Raw genomic sequence first — 20,262 nt, forward strand, 5'->3', positions numbered from 1 at the left:
TATTTTAAGTGCCACTATGAGTTACCAAAGACTGGATGCCTTAATATATCACACACTCATTGTTTTTATATGTCAAATGACAGTTAATATAATTTGGAAACTGAGAGCTTGTTCATTTTGAGGGTTTTTTTCCCCCTTGTGTAGCTGTATGAAGGGTTCCAGTGTCATTTTTTTTGTTTTTGTTTTGTTTTTTACAGTTAATGCAATCAATGTGAGCATGGTATTATTTACAGCATTTAGGGCACAGCACAGATGTAACACATGCTAACCAGACTATTATCTTCCCTTTCCCTGTCCTGATTTGACATATTTTACTCTGATCTCATAATAGCCCGACGGTTTCTCCAGGCCAAAAACCTGACATGTGAAGTTAAGTAGCTTTTTATGAAGAGAAACGTGCGCTGCTGTGAGTAAGTGGAGGCTTTGTGCTGCGTTAGCCAGTCGTTCAGCAGCTGGTGCGTGTTGACTGTTGACAGCGAGTCCTTGTTCCTGGAGATGAGAAGCGAAAGCCCCGAGAACGAAGAGATCCCTTTTTTAATGTGCCTCTGTTTACCAGCACGTCGGAGCTAATGAAAGCTTGCCCCCATCTACTGAACTATGTTTGTTCCATTACACAAAGCACATCAGCCATCGCCCAGTTCTTGTGCCTCTAGTTTCCTCAGCTGTGTCTGCGTAGAAAAGGAAAGACTCATTCTTTTTTTTAAATATTTTGCACGAAGCACTTAATGAAACATGTCACTCTAACTGTTGTCATGATGCCACACATTCATTATCAGTGTTTTGAAGCAGTAATGTGTGATAATATTTATTTAAATGGAACAAGAGTAACATGTAGGTTAGAAAGAAGGAGTTCCCTGCTTTGATTTTAATATTAAGTTTAAATGCCATTCTGAAGTTTGGAGATTATATGAAGGACATTTCATATTTATTCAGCTGCCTGCATAGAAACATGTGAGAAGTATCTGTTGAAGTATTTTAATTTTATGTTAAGATCTCTGACTGGTTGTGATCTTCAGTTTGCTTGAGATGCACGTAGATGTGATCACATAGTCGAGGGCATTGTTGGACTGTTCACGTTTGCCTTTTTCCTGCCCTGCGCTCATCTAAACTATAGTGCCTGTCCATGCCTTAATACTTCTTATTCTTTGTTTTCTGTTATTTCTGTGTACATTTCCTTTTTAAATGCAAATGTTTTATTACGTCTGTCCTCTTTTATGTCTCTCTTATGCTTTAGTAATATTTTATTTTATACTGTTACATTACAAAAAAAGTGAATCTGTTTACTGTATGCTCAAAGTTATAATTTCATGTTTTCATTCATTTTGTTCTGTATTCTTTTTTTTGTAATATTATGTTCTGTATCCAAAATGTGTAAGCAAAAAAAATCAAGAATAAATTGCAGTTCAACTTCAGTCAGTGTTTTACTTCTGTGTCAGAAATACTGCAGACTGTGTAACGCTGGCCTCTTTGCTCCGCTCCTTTCCTGAGGACATGAAAGTTGCTGTTGACATAACAGATGGCCTGAGAGAACACTGATAACTATTCAGTGTTTGTTCACACTGGTGGGTGTGTTTTACACCAAAATATGTTGGCATGGTTGTTTAACTTGGCTCACCGCTAAGCCACTGAAACAAAGACATGGGCAACACTCAGGTGCAGGTAGGTTTGGTGTGATTTTTAACACTTAAATCTATCAGTCATATATATGGAACCACAGAGGATGGTTTTTAGTGTATTTAATTGTTCACAAAGGTTAATACAAGTTGAGTGTGTGTACCTGTCACTATCTTTCATGTTTTGTCTGCTTAAAGTCAAGCAATTAGTCCACAAATTAAGTTTTAGCATCAGAAGGAATACAAACTATCTTTAAATGAAAGCTGAACCTCTGTCCAGCCTCCAGAGGAAGCGTTCTGTAACCTGGACATCCGTGAAGGTCTACCGGTGGTCCAGCTCTACGTGATGCCGTCTGTCTTCGTGGCTGTGCTGATGCTCGGGCTGCCCCTCAACCTGCTCTCCCTCTGGATTTTCTTCCACCGCCTGCGGCGTTGGACCCGCAGCACGGTGTTCCTCTTCAACCTGACCCTGGTTGACACCTCCTGGCTGCTGGCACTGCCTTTGCTCATCCACTACCATCTGGACCAGCTGTACTGGAGCCTGGGGCTGCCGCTCTGCAGGACTGTGAGGATGCTTTACCACAACTACTTTTACCTCAGTATCTTCTTCGTCAGCTGCATCAGTGTGGACAGGTACCTCGCCATCGTGCACCCTCTGCGCTCTCTGGTACTGCTGGGCCGGAGGCAGACCTGTATGCTGTGTGTGCTGGTCTGGGTGGTCGCTCTGGTCTTCAGCATACCTGTTGCCACTATGACTCTGATCCAGACTTGCCCTGAGAGCAACCGCACCGTGTGCACCTTGTACATGCTGCTGAGTGAGAACGGGGAGACCCTCCCCTATTCCCTCTTCTGCACCACCATCGGCTTCCTCTTCCCGCTGCTTTCCATCTGTTACTGCGGCCTGCGCAGCGTCGGAGTGTTGCGCCGCCGGTCATGCAGACACGACCCGCACAACAAGAAGAGGCGGCTGAGGCGGGTGCTGAGTGCAGCGCTGGTCCTCTTCGCCCTGTTTTACCTGCCCTACCACCTGAGCCGCAACGTGGCCATCCTGATGCGAACAGTCTACCCTGGCGACCCCTCCTCCTGGCGCCTTGCAGATCTGGCCTTCGCCCTGGAGATGTGCTTCTGCAGCCTCATCACCTGCGTCAACCCTCTGTTCAGCTGCTTCATAGGACACCAGTTCAAGAGGGAGTTTCGTGGCAGTTTTGCGGTCTTATTTCCCAGGTGTCCCGGCATGCAGGTAGCCTCAATGATATCTAAGCAGACCCGGATGAAGGTGAGAAACAATCAGCGGATGGCTACTGTCAGTCCTGTGTGTGCACTGTCTGCACCTAGGTCCTAAAGATGTACATTAATAATGTTCTTTGTCTAATATCATACACAATGAAACTGTATTAAAGCATTTATGTGATTTGTTTAATCGCCTGTATACTTTAATTGGTGCAATTTGATAAATCTACTATATATAACAAAGGCTCCCAATCTCTCATTCAATCTCGTATCAGTTGAGATCTACACAACACTGCCTCTGCGTGGTTGACTGCATATCTACTGTACTACACAATCTGGCTCCACATACAATGCTGTTTCTTTCTTCAATGAAAAATATTAAAATCCCCAGATTGTGTTGTTGATTTTATTTAATAGCAAAGTTTTCTTCAGTTTGGGCTCTGAAGTTTCACTGTCTTTAATCGCAGCAGGAAAACCTAAACCGCAGAAATGTAGCGTGAGGAGGGGGTGGGGGTGAGGGGGGGCGGGGGGGATCGTGGCTTTGAGCCTGCTGCAGTAAGTGATTTATAAGTGGTCTGAGCTCATACTAAAACCCTTTCTATTCGGTTAGATAAAAGTGAGAGAGATAGAGAGAGAGTTATGCAATTGTCGTTCCCAGATTTCTAAGCGGGAAATGAATTAGGGAAGAGGAGTGGTGGGAGCGGAGAGGGGGAGGGGCGCTGCGCGGAGCTGCTGACAGGTAGATGAGCTGTGCGCTGTCCGCGGTGCTGAAACCTCCTCCGACTGCTGCCTCACTGGAGATCCTCACCTCAGATCAGACCGGAGCACCGCTAACCTCCACTGGCTGAGGCTCGACTCCGTTTCACCACCACGATTTCTCAGTGAATCTTTTACACACACACACACAAAAGAATTCTCCAACTTTTTTTATTCTCTGTTTGGCCGTCTTCTAATCGCTGACTGGATCTTAAAATGGCACTGCATGGATTAACATTGCGCAAGGCAAAAGCGGACTTATTTGACTGCTGTTTTGTGACTGTGAAACCAACCCTTTCAGACTGAACGTGCCCCCCACCCCCTCTTTCTCCAGCTCGTCTTTTCAGGACATCGAGGCGTTTTTCTGCTTGAAAGAAAGAGGCGCATTATTTGGATTAATATCTAAACAATATGCTCATTAATGCCGCACTTCCATCTGTTATAGTATTTTAGATTTTTAAATATATATATATATATCATTTGGATATGGAGCCAGGCAAGGAGAAAGCTCTCCCTACCTCTAAAGAGGGGATAAAACAAATCGCAGGAAAGGCCCTCGGCAATCTGTACAGGTAAGGCGAAGTAATGATCATTTATTCTTGTTTTATAATCACAGAATTTCTTCTATTGTGAGAAATTTAAAATAGGAAATATCCAGATGTGAGGATCACACATAAGCACACACTTGCTTTCAACGTGTTTATTCCTTAATCACAAATGAATCCAGGAGGGAAATTTCTCCTTTTTTAAGATGAATTACGGGCAGGATGCCGAAAGCAGAGTCGTGTGGCCCGAATATTTAAGGATCAGATATTTCCCTGGAGGATGATCCCCCTCCACCAGCAGCTGTGGGTGTTTTTTAATAATTAATGAAACAGAACGAGTCGTGACACAAGGTCGGAGGATATCTATTACCTTATGTATCCATCTGTATTAATTCAAGATCGATGCACTTCACATCAATTGACTTCCTATATTCTTCTTCACAGTGTCAAAAGGACTTAGATGAAATAAAAAGAAAACTGATAACTGATTGAAAAGCAAACAGATGATCAGAGTCAGAGTGGAATAAAGGAGCTGGATGTAGAGGAACAGATGTCTAAAGCTGAATTATTATTTCATATTATCGTGAATATTAAGCCAGAAAAACGAAATGTGTGCAAATCTTCTGAAAAATGACGAAACGTGAACAAAATATGCATTTTTAGCTGATCGCATGAGCTCCTACACATAATGTAATTGTTTATTTATTGGAGTTTAAACGGCTTTAAATGGATGAAGTTGAATCCGGGCTGCAACACAGAAACGTGACTCAAAGCTGTGAAAGGAAAATAAAAATCTGTTGGTTTCATTTAGCATCCAGCAGGCCTGTTATTTCACAGGATGAGGGAGGCCTTCACATTGCAATGTTTAGGGTTTTTTTTCTCTTCTTCTTTCTTTGCTTAAATTCACCTTAAATTCATTTTTTATGATAAATTCCGAAAGAGAAAAGCAACATGCCGACACCACATTCATGGGAGCTAATTAATAAAATAAATAAGAAGGTAAAATTAAGTCTGATGCTGATACTGCTGCAATGCGGTATGAAGGTCATTTTCTCTTCGTTAGTCAGTGAGCCTTTCTTTTCTTTCTTTTAGAGAAATATGGAGAATTTCAGCAGGGAATGAAAATAAAAATCACAGTCTGACTTTAATAAAGAGGGGAAACACGGTGCAGGCTTTAAGGGGCCTGCGCCAAATTCAAAGGAGAAAAAAAAAGGAAAAAAATGAAGGCCAGTGAAGATGAGAGGTATTTTCCTCTTTCGCTGTGAAGGCATGTGAATAAATACAGATATGCAGGGGGGGTTTCTGCGCTTATTCTGTGCATAAAATTAACGAAATAGCGCATTTTCTTCTTGAAGCTCTCATTCTCCTTCCTTGGATCTTTGATTTCATTCATCCAGCTGTGGATATAAGGAGTAGAATTTAAATATACAAAACAAAAAATGAGTATTTTGACGGCTTGTCGTGCAGGAAATTGGAAAGAAAGCAGCAAACAGGTGAGGTGATCGAGCTGACAGAGGATGGGAGACCCAGGGAGGGCCAGGAGAGGAAGACGCCCCTGTGTGACTGCACATGCTTCGGGGCCCCGCGCAGATACATCATCGCCATGCTGAGCGGGCTCGGCTTCTGCATCTCCTTCGGCATCCGGTGTAACTTGGGTGTGGCCATCGTCAGCATGGTCAATAACAGCACAATCCACCAGAACGGCAAGATCATCATCACAGAGGTGCATGTACAGTAAAACTCCGCCCCCTGCACACCCCATGTTTGATAGGTAATGAGGGCCCAGAGCCAATAGACTGGTTGATGGGTTTTAGTGGTTAAACCCACCTGGAAAACCTCAATGAAGTCTCCCTACGAAGCCTTTTTTTTCAGTTGCATTTTATGGGTTGGGATTGTATATTATAGTTAAAGGTAACAAAATAATGCAGGTTGCATTTTTTTAATGTGTTTATTTCTCTGGAAAATTTCTGCTTTTATTTCTATTTAATTGATCATTATATAGGCGCTCTGACGTCAAGTGTGAAGCATCAAAGCGTCAGATTAAATTAAACTTGATATCAAGCTAAAAATATTTTCCACTGACAGTATTTCACAGCTGGAAAAGACTCACTTATCACTGTGTTACACCTGTCTGTTTTTTTTCTTATAGATTTTTCTGGAGAAAAATAGAAAAGTAATTAAAATGTGTTTTCTTTTTTTTTTGTTCGGTTTTTTTGGATCTGAAAGAAAGCGAAATTCAACTGGGACCCAGAGACTGTGGGGATGATTCATGGCTCCTTCTTCTGGGGCTACATAGTTACTCAGATTCCAGGAGGGTATATTTCCTCAAGACTGGCTGCAAACAGGTAAATGCACAAGATGATTTCTTATAATAGAAAATATAATAAAAATAGTGGATAGGTAGGATAGGTATAAGGAATAAGTCTTATACTATATTACTTCCCTACCTTAAAATATTATTGATATTTAGGAGCTAGTCTGGTATGGTTTGAAGAAAGAAATCTGACCTCACAGCAGATAAACTGGGGATTTGGCTGATGCCCGCCGGGCGTGCCTCCTCATGTTAATGAGCTCCCATGGGACCACCATGTCTAATCCTTTATGTTCAGAGGCATGGCAACCACACCAGCCAAACGCCCTGTGTGAAATGTGGTTGTTAGCAATGATTGTAGAAAGGTTTCAATAGACACATACCACATTAGTTTAACTGATTAGTCAGCTACTGTATTAGTCATGTGTGTGAAACCTTTGCAAGAAAGAGCTGTGAATCTGTGATCATCTGCAGAGGAATACAGAATTCGCTTTATTGCAGCTTTAATTAATAAAGCTGAACAAAGATAATTAAACATAAATATATCAATTATTTTCAAGCAAATAGGTAAAAAAATATATATAATCTAGCAAAAACAACATACATGTCTATACAGGTAGAACAGCTTCTGTCATTTGTAAAGGATATAAGTAGTGAAAATGTTGAGTGCTGAAATACATATTGAATGTTTTTTTTTTTTTAAAGTGACACAATACTTTACATGCAAACAGTGGGTGCTAATGCACAGTATATATGGCCTACTCCAATTTATATTTTACAGCTATGGATGATATGTGCACATGTTATTGCATATTTTGTATTTGAAACTAATATTCATAATTTATAGTTGCTGTTTTGTTAGTATTACAACAAAACAGTAAAAACGTCTTTATAGAATCACGTAAATATTAAAGCGTTACTATAGGAGGACATTAAAGACAATATGAAGCAGAAGGTTGCCTCAGATGTACTGTAAATCCTTGGATCGTTAGATTTTTTTATGAGGGAAATGGAGACTAAATAAGATGCAAATCTTTGAAGAGCTTCATCATGCCAAGTCAGCTGAGCCCACTGACGCCTTCTGCTGCAAACACCTCCTGTCCTCACTCCCCAGGAAACTGAATAAATGCCTGTTGTTGTGTGTGTGGCAACCAATTAGGATTGCCTTATTGTCTTATATTATTCCACCATAGAATTAACATTGTATAATATCTATATATTTATTTGGAGTAATTGAAACTGTCTCACTGAATAAGAGGCTGACCTTGTTTTCTTTATATTCTGACAAATAATCCAAACTCACTGTCTATGCAGAGTTTTTGGGGCTGCCATCGTGCTGACATCTACTCTGAACATGTTCATTCCCTCTGCTGCCCGGACTCACTATGGATGTGTCATCTTTGTGAGGATATTACAAGGGTTGGTGGAGGTACTGATGCACAGTTTGCACGTCAGATTTTGACCTTTGAAAAGACCAAAAAATGATGCCTCATTATCAAGCCGAGAGCTGAACTCGACCTCTAATGAAATTGTCCTGACATTTTGTATTTAACCGCGTTTTACAGTAATCCTGTGTTCAATTTTGTTCTGCTTTGCTTTCTATTTGAACCTGTGTTTGGAAAATGAAGCCCATTATGGAGAAGATCCATTCATTATACTGTATACAATCAGTCGGATTCGTCCACAAACAGCAAACAGCATTTAAACCCCTGAATAGCAGCGTACAGTTGTATTAGTTACCTGGACACAACTGCTCCATGTGCACACAGCAACATGTCGAACAATAGAGATAAAAACCACTTGATGGAGGCGGCTCCCACAGCTCGATAGAAAGGACAAGATTTCAGAGGGAGATGCTATTATCAGGCTGAAGGTCGCTCTCTTTTGTTATTTTGTTTGGCTGCATACTGTGGTTTCAATAGCAGCTCATGAGCATTGAGAGAGAGAGCAGCCTGCGTTCAGCACCCATCGACTTATTACTGCAAATTAAACATTAGCATTTCAGGGTGTCTCCCACTGCAAGCCCCAGCAATTTGTGTCTATCAATAGTTGATTGTATGCCACTTAGTGTGTAATGAAGATTTAATGGGAGCAATTCAGTTTTTCTTCCATGAAGTGGGGAGTCAGCTTGAATTTGCACTGACTCACACCTAACCCATTAGTCTCTATTAGAGAGGTCAGCTACAATGCACGTCAGTTTGTTTGTTATTAACTACAATTTGTTTTGTGCGTCTTTGGCAAATGAGAAAAGACTATGTCAATCAAGTGGCGTGTCTTTACATGATGTGAATTCTATTGACTGGAAAGTGGAAAAACAGATGTGAACTTGATTGATGAAGTCAGACAGTTGTTGATGTTTTTTGCAGCAACAGGAAATTTAGAGCAACACAAAACTGTGAGAAAATATGTTCAAGCTGGTAGAAAATGAATCCAGGCCATCCACTGACTGTTCAAAGGTGCCCATAGACTGTGTGATGATAACAACAACAACAATCTCACAACCTGATAGTATGTCACACTGTGCAAGATGGGTATAATAAAGTATTGGTCGAAATCTGTATGAGACAATGATGATATTAAGGGCCTGTTGAGTGGCTGCTTTATGATGAAAAAACAAACAGATGCTAGCAGAAATCCATTATCATCCATTTGAGCTGCTAATAGGTTTTATAGTGAAGCAATAGATGAGCTTTGGCCATAAAATAACCCTAAAAGAGGAGGATGAGGAGGAGGAGATTGTTTAGCCTGTTGCGGCCTGTGTTCGTTGTGTGACTGTGATGTCATTTGTCACCGTGCAGGGAGTGACTTACCCAGCCTGCCATGGGATCTGGAGTAAATGGGCTCCACCGCTGGAGAGAAGTCGTTTGGCAACCATCTCCTTCTGTGGTATTTAATCTACGAATAAATAGTCTGGCTTCTGTGAAAAAATACAAAAAAACAATATGATTTTTATGATCAAATTACTTTTTACAATGAAACGGTTTTAAATTACAAATATTGCCACTTAAATGTGTGTAAATGTCTCTCTGAACACAGCTGACAACATGGCTCTCTCTGAATTAGTAGCCAGGATCATATTCTGCTTGGTCTTAACATTGTCTCCTGTGCAGGATCCTATGCTGGTGCAGTGATAGCCATGCCTCTGGCCGGGATCTTGGTCCAGTACACAGGATGGTCCTCTGTCTTCTATGTGTACGGTGAGTGTCTCTGTCATGTCAATCATTTTATTTTAACTCCACACTGTCTGTACTGATAGTACAGTGTTGGTTCTGTACCAGCTTGTTCTAGCTCTTTAATGAAGCTACATGTTGAGTGAAATATTCAAACCCAAGTATCCATGATTTCTATGGCTGCTGCACCTTTATGTAAACTTCAAATATTATTTTGCAGCTGTATCATTTTGTGTACATTTCCCCCCAAATTCAGACTGACATATTTGATATCTTAAGAAACTTTGGGGTGTAAATTAGACTTTGAACTAAATTAAAGCAATATCTGACTGCACACCCTGAGTGCCATTGATCTCTGTTAAAAAATGGATTCTTGATGTCGCCCTCTTTATGATCTGCACAGGAACCTTTGGATTGGTGTGGTACATGTTCTGGGTCTTGGTGTCTTATGAGAGCCCAGCAGAGCACCCGACCATCACCGACGAGGAGCGCCGTTACATCGAGGAGAGCATCGGTGAAAGTGCCCAACTGATGGGTGCCATGGAAGTGAGTTCTCACTCAGTACGCCCTTTGATTCATAACACCACGACAAGTAGAGTACATCCAGTTGACTTCCTGTTTGTCGTGTGCTTTAACAGAAATACAAGACCCCCTGGAGGAAGTTCTTCTCCTCCATGCCCGTCTATGCAATCATTGTTGCCAACTTCTGCAGGAGCTGGACCTTCTATCTGCTCCTCATCAGCCAGCCCGCGTACTTTGAAGAGGTGTTTGGTTTTGAAATAAGCAAGGTAAATAAATCTCTTATGACACCTGCTATCAGCCCAAAAAATACCTTCAAACATCATGTGATTCTTGAAGATTGCAAGCGATGATTGTATCAGATATGAATTGCTGATATTCAGTTAATTTGTATAAAATACCTTCAAACATTTTCTATCTTATCCTACAGCGAAAAAAGGTACAACAATGCTGCTGTTCATTCAGTTTATATTATAATTACAATAATCTAACATTGTCTATTCATTCTAATAAAAATACATTTTAGAATTAACAAAGTGTTTGGGAAATGGACTGGTATTAATCATTCAGAGGAAAGAAAGGTGAGAGCATTTAGTGAAGTGACTTATTGATTCAAATCCAATAAATAATTTGCTTGTTAAATGGTTTGACTTAAAACATTCAGAGTCAGAAGAATGAAATGTCTTATGCTGTAGATGACATTTTCTTCAGTGCTCTGTCACAAGAAATTTTGATGAAATGATTTTCCTCAATGAGCTTTAACTTTCCTCTGTTTTAAGAAAACAGATTTGAAAACTTTTTAACAAAAATATTATATATAACATTTGTAGAGGCTGTGATTTGGACATTTTTCTAATCCTAGAGCGCCTCATCTGAGCAACAGTTTCTAGTCAATCTTCCAATCTCATAATCTTTGCCCTCCTGTGAGAGAGTGCAAAATGAATCAAGCAGGTCTGACAGCTGTAATTCAGCCTCAAGATGAGATCCTGTGATTACTGCAGGTGATATATTACTCAGATGTGATGTCGGAGTCAGAGGTTGAAATGCAGGCAAAGATTTGTTCTGGGGCCAAAAGAATCATCTTTGTTGTGACTGTCTTTTCATCACTGTCACATCAGCTTCTAATGAGTGTTTGATGGTTTCTCAGGTTGGACTAGTGTCTGCGCTCCCTCACTTGGTCATGACCATCATTGTGCCGTTAGGAGGCCAGTTAGCCGACTACCTGCGTACCCACAACATCATGTCCACCACTATGGTTCGCAAAATCATGAACTGTGGAGGTGAGGCTTTAACATCAGCTGTTTATCTATTAATATAATAATGTGGACGTATTCCTCATCAATGCACCAATTAACTTTGGCCTTGTTGTTTTCAGGGTTTGGTATGGAGGCCACTCTCTTATTGGTGGTTGGTTATTCTCACAGTAAGGGTGTGGCCATCTCTTTCCTAATCCTGGCAGTGGGTTTTAGCGGTTTTGCAATATCAGGTGAGTCTCAAAATGATACAAACTCGAACTATTTTCTAGTCAAAATGAGTGCAAAACTCACAATATTCACTCTTTGTGTGTTGTAGGTTTCAATGTTAACCATCTGGACATCGCTCCTCGCTATGCCAGCATCCTCATGGGCATATCCAACGGCGTGGGTACCCTGTCAGGGATGGTCTGCCCTCTAATAGTGGGCGCCATGACAAAGAACAAGGTGAGTCATTGCTATTCATAGAGTACAGTGATGTGAATGTTAATGCAGGATAAAGCACAGGGGAACTTTTGCAAACTCTGTCAAATCTCAAACATTTCTCTGCAACATTGAATATTCATTACTACATTTGCTAAAGTTAAAGTTTGAGAAAAACATTTTTAGGTATTATTTATTTCAAGCTTCAAAAACAAATCTGCTGCATCAGAACTGTTTGGGTGTGGCTTGATCATATTTGATTGACAGTGGTCGAAACTGTCGTCAGATTTTGATGCATAATAATTGCTGATTGCTGCACTGACTGACATCACCTTTAATGCCCTGTTCAAACAATGCAACAACATCAAGTATAGAAATCTTTCATGTCAAACAACCAAAACTGTTCAAACAGAAAGTTTTGGGGACATGTTGTACCTCATTTTAAGGAGTGACTCAGCCTGACTATAACTGTTTCTCGTCCCCAGACCCGTGAAGAGTGGCAGTATGTCTTCCTCATTGCTTCCCTTGTGCATTACGGGGGTGTGGTGTTTTACGGAGCCTTTGCATCTGGGGAGAAACAGCCATGGGCCGACCCTGAAGAAACCAGCGAGGAGAAGTGCGGCTTCATTGATGAGGATGAGCTGGCTGAAGAGACAGGCGACATCACACAGAGTTACGGCGCAATGGGGGGCCCGGCTAAAAGCTACGGGGCAACAGCACAGCTCAACGGAGGTTGGGTGCAGGACTGGGATAAGACAGAGGAGTACGTCCAGGAACCGGCGGGGAAGATGTACGCTGAACGCGGCTACTCTTAGGCCAGATACATTCAGTTATGGTGAGTCGGATTACAAAAACAGACTTTCCATCACGGATTGCACAAATAAGCATTACTATATTAGATAGTTAAATCCATTCTGTGTATTCTAGTAAAACGGTTACTACTAGTTTCAAACAGCCAGTGTAAAGAAATAGTTAATTGCAATGCAGAACAATCTTCATTAGATGATCACGTTTCTCATCACATCTACCTACAGTAGGGCTTCACTATACAGAAAGAAAACTGCAGGCCTATGTTGTACCTCTTAGGCACCCGAACCTCATGAATTTACTTGAACAACATGAGCCAGATGACACTGCAGTTGACCATCATATATGAGGTCTTTCTCGGAAACACCACTCTGATTGCACTGAAACTATAAGTATTCTAAAAACAAGATTATATTCTGTTTCTCAAATGTGTTTTATGTACTGTATATATCTGTATACTGTTTCTGTGAGACTATTGTGGATTTGGGTCGTTGATCTGTGTTAACATTAATATAAAAGGCCATATTTTTCATGGACAGTACCTTTTCAGGGAGATGTCTGCTTGCAAAAAAAGGTCTTCTTCTTCTTGAGCGAGGCCTATAATACACTATAAGACAAAAATAGCGTGAGTGAAGTTGAAACCGTAGAATTTTAGTGTGTGTTTGTTGCATGAATTTGCTCAGATCAATGTTCAGATGCAGCCGCCTCACAGTCACTGATAGTCCTCATTCAGCCTACTGCTTTGTTCTTAGATAAGTGTCTTCTGCCATTTTAAATGATAAAAATGAACTTTTAATAATCAGGTTCTGGTCGTGATGTGAGACAAAAAAGTTTTGAAGGCGATCGCTCAGAAGACATTGTTTATTGATGTTTGGTGTGCACTGCAATAAACTCTGTGTACCAGCTGCCACCCATCACATTCTGTTTTGTAATGTAACACTTGGCCTGCTGTATCTAACTGTAATTGTTTTGGAGTCATGTGATGATCAACATTAAGGTGTGTGTTTTAACAAATTATTAGTGTCCGGAGAATCCAGATTTAGTGCTCATGATGCAGGACATGTTGCATTTTGACAACAAGGCATGCAGTACTGTACACGAACAACCAGGTTTTTTTTGTGATCTCTTGGTGTTTCTCGGTTGTTCTCATTGTCACCAAAAGTACTTTCTTGACACTTTGATATTGTCACATTTGAGTGGACCACATGAATTAATAGATGGCTCTTCCACCTCACTTTATTTGCTGTTTGAACACTTTCTTCATTCGCTGTATGAAAATCTGCAAGGATGTGTAAAATATACAAATATTTAAGAATGTTTAAGATGACCAAAAGATGCTATTTATGGCTTTGTGCCTGAAGTTTATGTAAACAGATAAATGTGATTTTATGGCTTCAAATTATTGTGTTTAAAGAAGAGGTATGTTGATGTCAAAAAGTGTTATTGAAAAGATGCTCATATCATTTTATAAAAAAGAAAAACAACCAAAAAGTCATGTTTTTGTCATTTTTAGTCACCTTTTCACTTATTCACGTTTTCTTCAGCTGTTCATAGAAGGTTACTGGTCCACAGAGACTGGAGGCACACTATCTAACCAGTTAACCACCTTCTCCAATCAGTGCTATGCATCTCCTATTCTCTCCATGTTTCTCATTAGTAAATCAATGGCTGAGGTCTCAAGAGTCCAGGCGAAGGTATTGGACCCTGTAGCGTGGAAATTGGTAAGAGGAGAGAGGAACAGCCATGTTAACATTATCACTGGAGTTTACATCCCTACCAGCAAGGATCATTGTCTGTCCTCCCAGAAAGTCCTGGCTTTAGTATGCAGTGTAAGACCTGCTGCTGAAGGTGTCATGTGGGCGTATGAAAGTGTGACAAACCTATTAAATCTCTCTGCATCACGTCACACCTTCCTGAATGGCAACAAGAAAAAGGAGAGATCAGAGGCAGAGCTGAGAAAAAGCCTGTAAGGTGTGTAATGTGAAATATTACATTTGCAATGCACACCCAGTTTTTTCTCCTCAGTGTGTCCTCCACCTACACATCTGAGGTCGGCAGTGTTACATGCAAGCACGTTCAACTATTGACCCAGCTGCAACATGAAGTCTAATCATGTGAGAAATCAATACTGTTTAATTCCAACATGCATTGCAGTTTTCACACAGAAATATCAACAAAGTTTGAATTCAGATTAAATGTGCAGTTGTCGTTCGCTGGAAGAACAATTAACTAGAATACTGAATTATGAACTGGAAACGCTGATGTAACTTACAATGAATGCATTAACAGCGTTCCTTAGCAACAACAGTTAGAAATCATCAACTAGCGAAAAATGTAAAAGGACACAACTGACCTACAGGGTGACACCTGAATGCAACATTACTTCTATGTTGAAATCATACAATGAAATTCAGGATCTGTACTGTTTGAAAGGCTAGGATGAGTTTGTTATGGATTTGTAGAACCAATGAATAACATTTGGTCTTAAAAATGGGTTAGGGTTAGGGTAAATATATGCAGAGACTCACCTTATAGTTAAATGGATGAAAGTAGAAAAGGAAAACGATACTTTAACATCAAATCAGAGCAAAATCTTGTACAACATAGTATGATATAAAACATGTCAATATAAAATGTAAAGGTCATTATAAAAATATCAATATACATATTTTATGATGTCATATTGATCTCAATCTCATGGATGATGTAGTTTGTTCAGCACACATGCATCACATGTTAGGAATGTGCCAATGTGGATGCACAGAAACCATTGAGCGTCGTCCATTTGCACAGCTCCTTGTGTAGGACTGTACACGGATGTTTCTCTCACTATTAAACCTCAAATTCAGGGAGTCGAGAGAACTGACGCAGGTCTTATGACACACAGTGAAATATGAAGTCAGAAGTGTAGAGACTGAACAAGAGAAGTTATATTATTATCAACCGCGGTGCTTCTGTGCTGCTCTGCGGCCATCACTGAAGTGGTAAATAATTCAGGACAACATGGCGTCCATCCATCCACATGCATCCTTCTGAGCTTCTCTATAGCGATGGTGTGTATGACTCTTTATTAATCAAAGACCGTGATTCTCGCCTTGCCTTTCAGCCTCTGCAGGTGGTGGGAGTGAGTCATGGACAGCAGATGCAGAATATCAGAGCAACATTTTCTAATGTGCAAGTCTGGTGACTGACTGGCAGGCATTCAGTTCCCTCCTCGTGAACAGGTGCTGTGAAAACTCTGCAAATGAAGCCTTTGCATCTCATCTCCCTCCACCAGAGCTGCTGTGATAGACAGGCCTGAAGTTTGTTTGGGTGAGAAAGGTTGAGGCTGGTTTTATGCTCACATGATGGACAGTTTGAATCAATTTAGTGTTCAGTCTGCAGAAGTCTTGTACTGTGTTGACTGATGGTTGGATCACAGGAAGCAGCTCCATGTCTGAATCATCCCAAGCCTGAGTCATCCCCCCATCACTTTCTCCTCCGATAATCTGCCCATCTGAGCAGGGAAACCATTAACGCCTGCCTCTCGGTGCACATGTTAATTTGACAGAAAACACAATTGTGCCACCGGCCACGTGGAACATGTTTTCTCATGCTTAACCAGCCAGAGTGGTCATGGCTGTTGCACAGGTGACGTGCCTGTTAGGGTGCACACATAATTGGACAAAATCTGGTGTTGACAATTCATTCACAGACAGAAATCAGCTCAGCAATCACCTCCCTGCAGTCTGTATGTTTTTGCAGCATTTTAGCTTCAGACATTGTGATGTTGCTGCTGCAGTTTGTCTGGTTGTGCAAGCATGAGGGTGAGTGGAGGCGGATTGAGTAGTTGTCAGTCTGTGGGGCAGGTGCAGTTTTGGCTCCTGGGGGACTGTAATGGGATGAGGCCTAGCCAGAATGAGTGTTTGATGACGGGGTTGCACTCATCCCCTGGGACTCCTGCCTGCATGCAATTATCCTCCTGGTCCTCTCTCTCCTCTCCTAGTCTGCAGTCCCCAAATAATACACAGCAATATTTCCACACTGCCGCCTCCATTAATTTACAATCTCAGATCAAGTCAGTGCCTGTAATTACAACCCAAAATGTCAAACGCAGAAATGGAGTAATTACTAGTTTATGACACCCTCCAGCGTGGCATTGCACTACCTCAGGGCAATTGAATTTACACACGCCTCCTTCTCCTCCCTTGCTAATTGCTTTATTAATGGAGAGCTCAGCACCCTGAATCAGTCAGTCTCATACATAATAACATGTCATTTATATATATCTACCTCCAATCTACTGCTGAACTGAAATGAGTATTTTTTTAAAGATTGCTGTGCTTCTAAACTCATTTCTGAAACTCCTAAGTGCTTTTGTTTTTTTTTCTTTTTTTAAATTTCTCAGCTCTCAGTATAACCAGAGAGAAAAAGCCTTTTTTTGTTATATGTAAATGTGTACACTGCCCAAAAAAAAAAAAAAAAAGCTACGTCACAGCAACTGCAACTATCTCGAGCTATCATTATTCTCATCTGCGCTTACTCTCTAATCCTACTGCAACATTTATCAGCTTCACACTAAATTTAAATTAGCCGCAATGAGGCAGGGAAACAGTGATGCTGAGGTTTGCGTTATATAAGGGATACACTTTCACACCTGCTATGTGTCGACTGAGAATTGCATCTTTTATGACCAGAGGAGGACAATGAGATTGCTTCATTCAATTGTGTTTTTTTTTTTTCTTCTTCTTTCTGCACAGACCTGGTTTCCAATGTTGCATGTGAGGTAATCTATCACAAGTTGCTCCAGTTCCCCCTCCCCCATATCACATTACGCTGACAGCTTCATACCCTCCTCTCTACAACATGTTCATGTGGTATCACACACAGACAAAGGAGAGGCTGATAAGATTTTAGACGATACACTCTGTGCCAGCCGAGCAGCGCTGAGATGAGTCTGGATAAAGTGATGATAGAATTTGCAGATAATAAGAAGAGAGATGCCGTGATATGATCCTCTGCACAGTATTTTGTTTCTCAGATATAGAATAATTAATATTTTATCAAAATATAAAACACACAACAAGCTTTCTTTGTTCTACTATTACCAAAATGTGAGCACACTTCTACAAACCAACCCCTCCCCCTTCTCCTCATGTGCCAAAACAGTGTTTGTGCAGCCACAGCAGCTCACTGGAGAGTCTGACAGTTTTTATGGGACAATTTGACATTTCCTTCATCTTTGTCCTCAAAAGAAAGCACCAACGTTTCACATGACTCATTAAAACCTACAATCATAACACCTTTTCCTCACAAATTCACTGTGACAAACTAAATTCAAACGCCGAGCCTTATCCCTCTGCCTTGGCGCATGCCTGATGTTCGTCAGCATCCTCTCTGAGTGGGACACAGGTGTGTAGAGGGGGCCCTCCCGCCTCTGTGATCTGTCGCCGAGGCCAGACAGGGGCCAGGCTGGAAGCGGCTTAGGCACGTGCCGAGGGAGGGCTCTACCCGCACCACCCCGCCTCTCAGAGGACTCCCTATTCACACCACCAGATGGGGGCTGGCTCTGAGTTTTAATGAATGCTATCTTTCATGGCCCCTTTTTAAAAAAGCTGCAGAACAACAGCCGCTCTCAGCACGACTCACTGCAGTTTGTTACCCCACACTGGCAGAGAACAATGTTAAAGTGGACAGGGGTGAGATATGAGAGGGGGAAATACAGTACGTTTCATCTCAAATGTGCTGTTTCATAAAAAGAAAAGAGACTACAAACATCACACAAATTCTATGTGAGAGAGATTCTGATGTTGTCGGGGCTTTGTAAAGTAGCTGGCAGTATTAAAAACAGATATGAAGGATTCCTCGAAACAGACAGCACAGATTTAAAATGGGCCGATTGTAAAGGACCTCTTGTTGTTTGAAGTGATGCAATAACACAACCCTGTAATTTTGCCGTGCAGGTTAAGAGCAAGAAGCAATTTGTTCACATTTACGAGTCCATGAAATTGCTTTAACTCAGGCGGCGGTTTGAACCCTCTAAATAAAAATGGGTTACTTATATTTATAACTAATTAACATAACTCCCCTGCCAAAGGAAACTAACACTCTTTGGCATGATGAAATGGATGATAATGTAGAGAAAGATTAGTTCTTTAATCAATCGACAACTATTTTGATAATTTATTTATCGTTTTGAGTCATTTTAAAAGGAAAAAACCCTGAAAATTCTCTGATATCAGCTTTTTAATGTGGATATTTACTCATGTTTTTAGTAAATTCAGTATCTTTGGTTTCTGGACTTAGAAAAGAAATACATTTTAGGTTGCATCTTGGACTTTAGGAAAAAGTGATCTACATTTTTCGCTGTTCATAAGTAATGACTAAAATATGTTTTCATTGATACTGATCCTCCTTTTTCTTTTCAGCTCCTCATTTGAAGGCTCACAGTAACACATCTTAATTTTCGCCAGGGCTGCTCGTCTGCTGTGCAAGTTGAATGTAAGGCTGTGAAGAAGAGTGTGACCATAAAAACAAATGAGTGTTGAAAATATGATGTTGAAAATTTGTTGCTGAATAAAACTCTAGAAACTATTTTTTATCTGACATAAAAACAGCATTTAAAAATATATTTTTACATCCCCTGACACTCTTGAATATCCTGAAAGATCAAATATAATCCACATTAACATGATGAAAAATCCAAATTAAATGAATTTGCATGCATTTATAAAACAAGAGCAGGTGAGATCTTTCTCAATCACTGTTGGTTTCCGTCCAGTCTGATGCATATGTTCCCCATTGGTTGGAAATAAATTGGTCGTGTACATGCTGCCCTTTACTCAGTGACCCTTGTCTGCATCTACGTGGATTGCTTTCATGGCGTGTTAAACGAGCCGTGGCCGTGTTGGTGTTTCCCTCCACGTGCCGGCCGTGGCTCTAACCCGCTGTCTGTCACACACCGGCTATTGTGGACCATTTGATTGAAGACGCCTGATCTGACTAATTGATCCCTCGCCGCAGAGGTGGTCTGACACATGGACGAGGGTCAAAATGTGTGAATTGGCAGTCGAGTCACATGGCTGGCACAGAGCCAATCAAAATGTTAGATTCAGATGCTGTGCAGCTTTATGGTGAAGAGGCAATACTGGCAGATGGTGTTTGAGAACCTGAAAATTGCTTCAGGTGTATACAGATAGAGAAAGTGGATGTTTTAATGCTTTTGCCTCCTTTGTTTATTTCCTTCTCTTTTTAAATCAGCAGCCACAGAATGACATAGAAACAGCACACCTTTAATAATTTGGTTGTAAAGTGGAATTAAGATGCTGAATGAAGCCTTAAATCTCCAGAGACTAATTTATAAAGCGTAAACCATTCACTGCATGACAATTACTTTCAATTTAACAGAGTCAGGTCTCCCCCTGCCACTGATTACAAGGCAGCACGTGATGCTACCATCTGTCCAAACCCAGTAAGCTGTGCAATTACACAAATGTCCCAATATATGAAATGAGGAAAAATTCATCAATAAATCTCAGTATCACGAGGCAGATTTTACGAGACCAAGAAATATGAGCATTTTTAGAGCTTATCAATTACTTTTATATTTATTTTTCATAACCAACCACATCCAATATCTGTTTCTGTTTCTATGTA

At 40.8% G+C, this 20,262-nt stretch overlaps 2 protein-coding genes across 2 annotated transcripts; both read left to right on the top strand.

Moving 5' to 3' along the window:
- The first annotated feature begins 1,631 nt into the window (after positions 1-1,631).
- On the top strand, positions 1,632-2,955 carry LOC128359356 (P2Y purinoceptor 3-like). Its single transcript, XM_053319849.1, has 2 exons — positions 1,632-1,659; positions 1,894-2,955. Exons 1-2 carry the CDS (start codon positions 1,639-1,641, stop codon positions 2,953-2,955), a joined length of 1,083 nt encoding a protein of 360 aa, XP_053175824.1. The 5' UTR covers positions 1,632-1,638.
- A 1,130-nt stretch (positions 2,956-4,085) lies between these two features.
- slc17a6a (solute carrier family 17 member 6a) lies at positions 4,086-12,635 on the top strand. The gene is made up of 12 exons (XM_053319703.1): positions 4,086-4,171; positions 5,612-5,867; positions 6,371-6,489; positions 7,770-7,884; positions 9,254-9,341; positions 9,566-9,652; positions 10,029-10,171; positions 10,264-10,413; positions 11,292-11,424; positions 11,520-11,630; positions 11,717-11,844; positions 12,306-12,635. The coding sequence occupies exons 1-12, from the start codon at positions 4,086-4,088 to the stop codon at positions 12,633-12,635; spliced, it is 1,746 nt and encodes a 581-aa protein (XP_053175678.1).
- The last annotated feature ends 7,627 nt before the right edge of the window (positions 12,636-20,262 follow it).

This window comes from Scomber japonicus, chromosome 5 (genome assembly GCF_027409825.1).
Source record: "Scomber japonicus isolate fScoJap1 chromosome 5, fScoJap1.pri, whole genome shotgun sequence".
In the NCBI taxonomy this organism is placed as follows: domain Eukaryota; kingdom Metazoa; phylum Chordata; class Actinopteri; order Scombriformes; family Scombridae; genus Scomber; species Scomber japonicus.